The sequence below is a fragment of the Rhinopithecus bieti genome, unplaced genomic scaffold (genome assembly GCF_001698545.2).
Source record: "Rhinopithecus bieti isolate Rb0 unplaced genomic scaffold, ASM169854v2 scaffold_15676, whole genome shotgun sequence".
NCBI classification, from domain to species: Eukaryota; Metazoa; Chordata; class Mammalia; order Primates; family Cercopithecidae; genus Rhinopithecus; species Rhinopithecus bieti.
The window spans coordinates 1,700,022-1,706,021 of NW_016809194.1; the positions used below are offsets into that span (position 1 = coordinate 1,700,022).

The 6,000-nt window shown below is 37.2% G+C and overlaps 1 protein-coding gene across 2 annotated transcripts in view; it reads left to right on the plus strand.

The window, feature by feature from the left end:
• CEP350 (centrosomal protein 350) overlaps positions 1-6,000 on the plus strand; it is a 153,387-nt gene that overhangs the window by 134,656 nt on the left and 12,731 nt on the right. For both annotated transcript variants that reach the window (XM_017888813.1, XM_017888814.1), the window contains one exon: positions 2,804-2,964. In XM_017888813.1, the coding sequence (XP_017744302.1) occupies positions 2,804-2,964 (161 nt within the window). The remainder of the gene's footprint in view (positions 1-2,803; positions 2,965-6,000) is intronic.

Genomic DNA, 6,000 nt, shown 5'->3' on the forward strand with positions numbered 1-6,000 from the left:
TCTAAACATAGAAAAGGTGTAGTAAAAATATTATAATCTTGAGACCACTATCATATATTTACAATATATGATATGTAGTCTGTCATTGACCAAAACATCATATGTGGTGCATGACTCGTGTGTGTGTGTGTGTGTGATACCATAGGTCATTTATATGTGTGTTTATCATATATATGATAAAAATTCTTTTTGTATATTTCAGTGTGGAATTGATTCTTAGGAATAGAATAATTGAGTCAGGCCAGTTGAAGAATGTTGTCTCATATTTCTCTGTGGAAATTTATTAATGTTTTTATATATTTGCTTTTATGTATGTTGGTGAAAAATTGCTTCCAAGAGAAGAACTTGTCAGTAGACATAAACTTGAATACTTGGAAACATGCGTTCTTATCCTGTATCTCTTACTTACTGGTGACTTTCTTCAAGTTTCTTTGCCAATACTGGCTTATCTTTTTCGTTTGTTAGCAATGGAATAATGTTTCAACCATCCTTGCATGAGTTATGCACCAAGGATTAATAGTAATGTTTGTAAGATACTGTTTTATTGGTGACGCTTATTTAAGTTAGAATAAATGGTTTTAGAAAAGTAGCTCTGGCCGGGCGCGGTGGCTCAAGCCTGTAATCCCAGCACTTTGGGAGGCCGAGACGGGCGGATCACGAGGTCAGGAGATCGAGACCATCCTGGCTAACACAGTGAAACTCCGTCTCTACTAAAAAATACAAAAAACTAGCCGGGCGAGGTGGCAGGCGCCTGTAGTCCCAGCTACTGGGGAGGCTGAGGCAGAACAATGGCGTAAACCCGGGAGGTGGAGCTTACAGTGAGCTGAGATCCGGCCACTGCACTCCAGACTGGGCGACAGAGCCAGACTCCGTCTCAAAAAAAAAAAAAAGAAAAGTAGCTCTGAGGTTTCTAAACTACAGATTCACTACCTATTCAAGATGACATTATTTATATTCAGTATTTGTAGAAGTGGCAGATATTAATGTAGTAGAGTTTTAATACCTTTACTTAAATGATGGAGAGTTTTATCAACCAAGCTAATGTCATCAATGTGTGTCAAATAATCAGAAACTCATTTTTTAAAAACAAGTTATTCTAGCAGGTTATTTTGTTTTGAGACAGTCTCTAGCCCTGTCACCCAAGCTGGAATGCAGTGGCATGATCTCAGCTCACTTCAACCTCCGCCTCCTGGGCTTAAATGATCCTCCTGCCTCAGCCTCCTGAGTAGCTGGGACTACAAGCGCATGTTGCCACACCTGGCTAATTTTTGTATTTTTGGTAGAGATGGGGTTTTGCCATGCTGCCTAGGGTAGTCTCGAACTCCTGACCTCATTAGTCTGCCCACCTTGGCCTCCCAAAGTGCTGGGATTACAGGCATGAGCCAGTGCGCCCGGCCTGTGTTTGGTTTCTTTAGTACTTAAAAACATAAACATTTTCCAAGGTCTTTCATCTAAAAACCCCAGGTTTTTCATCGCCTGCTATTAAATCTTCAACCATTGATGGTAAATATATTTTTTTATTAGAAAATCACTGCTGGCATATACAATTTTTTAAAATATTAATTTAAAATAGTTATTTTGGGGGCAAAATTGAAACTAAGCCTGTAAGAGTGTAGTGGTCTACAAAATCTTATCAAAATAATAATTTTGGAAGTACATAATAAATAATTGAGCCTTGCTTATGCTAAGGGCTCAGTATGATGCCACCACTAATATAAAACAAGCCTAACTTTCCTAGTATGCCTTAACTCAGTGTCATAGAAGTGACAGGAACTCACATTTTATTATTTCTTATTCAGATATTTAGACCGACCACACTATTAAAAGACTTTTGTAATCTTTTGCATTTAAATAACTTCTATAACTAGCTCTTATGCAGTTTAACCTGAAGTAACTGATAGAATCCTGGTCTTTGACGTAATGTTAAGTCTGAGTCTTAAGATTTGTGTATGATATTATTTCTATTGTAAGACTATTAAATGTCTCACTCAACATTAGTGTATGAAAATGACACCATTGTGTGATTGAGGGAGGTGTGAGGAACAGTAATTTCTATGCTATGTAATTTCCATGTGTAGTGAAATAAGCAGTGTTTTTAAATGATACCTGTTTGTTTTCATAGCATGTGTATGACACATTATAATGAAATATCCTTTTCATGATGTTGCTATGAGTAGACGTCTTGTATATGTGAACTGTTGGAGAGGAAAGATTTAACTAGCTTCCTTTCATTTATTTTAAATATTTTGAGAGCTTTCAAAGAAAGATTACAGCAGAGTCTATTTCTTTATAATTTCTCTCTTTTTAATGTGATATTAAGCCATCAGCTAATGAATCACAAGCAATTTGAAGTGGTAAAACTCTAGTTTGATTTTAATACGACTTAAAAACTATTAAATTATGTATTAATAACCAAGGCAAAAGACAGTTAAATATGATTATCTTGTCACCAGAAGTAATTTCTTGCAGAATATCCAAATTTCATCAGTCTAAAAATTTCTCAACTTCCGGCTGCATGTCTTACCAAGACAACGTATCGCAAGATTTATTTATAATTTCAAGTAGTACAATTAGAAAGTGAAAATAAATAGGAGGAACCAAGCCAAAAATAAAGTGTGTGTGGCAGGGGGGGAAATTATAGGGATGCATTTTAGTAATACATTTTTTTCAGAAGCTCATATTTTAATTATTAGATTGGCTTTATTTAAATGGAATATTACATTACAGCTTTTTATTAGTAGTTACTGAGTTAACATTATGCTTAAGTCAAAATTATAAATAAAAGATTATGTATCTCTTTCAGAAACTACATCTGACCAGAGTGACATTGAAGGTAGGATCAGAGCTCTGAAGGATGAGTTGCGGAAAAGAAAATCAGTTGTGAACCAGTTGAAGAAGGAACAGAAAAAAAGGCAAAAGGAAAGACTGAAAGCCCAAGAAGCCAGTCTGATCAAGCAGTTAGAGGTTAGACATAGGAAGAAAGGGGTTTAATGTCAAGGCTAATGTGTATGTGACATCTAAAATGTTTTTAATGTTGTTAATAAAGTAATGGATTAGGATTCCTCATTATTAGTGTGGTGCCACATTTTATTCTCTTAAAAAAAATCTGAGGGTGTCTAAGGACATTCTTGCTTAAAACATTAAATTTTATTTATTTTTTATTTTTATTTTTATTTTTTTTGAGACAGAGTCTCACTCTGTCGCCCAGGCTGGAGTTCAGTGGAGTGATCAGTGGAGCGATTTGTGCTCACTGCAAGCTCCGCCCCCTGGGTTCACACCATTCTACTGCCTCAGCCTCCTGAGTAGCTGGGACTACAGGCGCCTGCCACCATGCCCGGCTTATTTTTTGTATATTTAGTATACAATACATAGAAACGGGGTTTCACCGTGTTAGCCAGGATGGTCTTGATCTCCTGACCTCATAATCCACCCACCTTGGCCTCCCAAAGTGCTGGATTACAGGCATGAGCCACCGCGCCCGGCCTAAACATTAAATTTTTAATTTAAATATTAAAATAAGTATTAAAATAAATATTAAAATTGGCTATATATAGGGGTGTGTTCTGAAGTCCCAGATACTCAGGAGGTTGAGGCAGGAGAATTGCTTGAAGCCAGGAGTTTGAGGCTATAGTGCACCATGATTGCACCTGTGAATAGCTACTGCACTCCAGCCTGGGTAACATAGCAAGACCCCCACCTCTAAAAAATAAATATTAAAATAAAGTATTAGATTTTTTTTTTCTAAATAAGAAAGATTAGGCCTTTGAAAGAAAGATTGGTATCTATACCCTTGTAAGCAGAGAACTACCAGGTAAATAATTTTACCGTTTGGAATTGTTGCTGCTTCCCTTCCCCAACTTTCCTCTTTCCTCTTCCTTCCCCTTTCCCTTTCCCCTTTTTTTCTTCTTTTCTTTCCTCCTTCCCCTTCCCCTTTCCCTTTTCCCCTTCCCTTCCCCTTTCCCTTTCCCTTCCCTTATTTCACAGAATGGTGTTTCATGCCACACAACTTATTAAATAGTACAACTCTTTGTACTATTTGAATAGATTCTAAATGATAACTTAACTTGAATTTTCCCCCAAGCTGTAGCAGCCTTCCTGATTCTGTCCCAGGCTGGGATGTCTTCCTTATTCTGTTTTTCCCTGTCCATTGAGTCACTAGTTCTCATGGATTTTTTTAATAAAGTTTCTTGTTTGTTCCTTTCCATTCCTACTGCCTCCGGGCTAGTTGGGGCCCTTATGACCTCTTGCCTCTACTGTCTGCATAGTCTCTTAGATGTTCTGCCTCACACTACTTTTCTATTACACACATTCTGCTTTTCTATTACACACATTCTGCCAGCCCTGTGTTCCTAGAACATGACATTCATTGTAGAATCAGACTGAATCTCCTACTTATTGCAAGAATCCCTTCTCCTCTCATCACCAGAGAACATCATTCAACTTTTACCTGAACACTTCCAGTAATAGGAATTTTCAAAATTTCGAGCTAATTGGTTTTCGTGTTAAACTCTAAGTGCTCTAAGTATTAGAAGAACTCTTTGTTGTATTTAGCCAAAATTTCTGTCCTTTTAATTTCCACCTTTTGGTCCTTGTTATGTAACAGCAAACACATGCTTCTCCTACCGCTATTAATTTAATCATCAAATATTCAGATGCCTATTTATGTGCCAAGAGCTCAGCTGATTACACATATTTTTCATTTAATCCTCACAACAAGGTGTGAGTATTATTATCCCTCTTTTACAGATAAGGAAACTGAGTTTCAGTGAGATTAATGATTTATCCAAGGATACACAGCTCATAAATGGTGAAACTAGGATTTTAATCTAGTTCTAATTTTAAATTCTGTGCCTTTACCATTGTATTGTCTTACACATAGAAAAGAGGCCTGTTAATAGATCTGGAGAAAATAAACATTTAAACAGGTACACAGTACACAGATGGAATAGGGATTGTAACTTACACAATGGTTACAGTAGGAAAAGTGATTAAGATACAGTGACCATACTGGGGAGTTCATGCTGGAAAGAAGTGGAAACAAAATTTAAAAATACAGATTATATTCAGGACCTTAGAAGTCAAAATGATGAATTTGGATTTCATCTTATACGTCAACTAATGAGTCACTGAAGTAACTATTGGAGATAAAGTACTATTAGAATGAATAGTATTGCTCAAAAATGCTCCTTAATAACTATGTCAGTCAGAAAAGAGCCCTCTAGAGAAGTCCCATGTGATCCATCTCTTCCAGCATTCTACGTAATGGCGTAAACAAAGACAAAAGAAAATTCCGTATTTAACTTTTTAAATTACAATATATGAGATATATATATATATAAAATACATACCAGTTAATACGAAAAATCTATTGGATTTTATTTGATCACAGACTTAATAAGTGGACTGTACTCATAAATGTATAGCTTTCAGATCTTAGTAGTCATAGTCCTCATGTATACCTACTGAGCTAGAACACCTGGCTGTGGTGTAGGTTAACCAGGAGTTACTTAAAATGTTGACAATTCAGATGAAGGTAACATGGATGATGAGAGTTGTAAAAGTAGTGATTTCAGCCCAGATTTTAGGGATCCGTAGCGGTTGACAAGCATCCATCCATCCATTAGTTCATTCTATAAATATGTATTGATAGGCTACTTTGGATCAGACATTGTGAATAGGACATTACATACCAGACATACAGTTTTGAACAAAACACTAATTTCAAATAGAGCTGTAAAAGTTAAGGACTTCAGCCGGGCGCGGTGGCTCAAGCCTGTAATCCCAGCACTTTGGGAGGCCGAGACGGGCGGATCACGAGGTCAGGAGATCGAGACCATCCTGGCTAACACAGTGAAACCCCGTCTCTACTAAAAAATACAAAAACTAGCCGGGCGACGTGGCAGGCGCCTGTAGTCCCAGCTACTCGGGAGGCTGAGGCAGGAGAATGGCGTGAACCCGGGAGGCGGAGCTTGCAGTGAGCTGAGATCCGGCCATTGCACT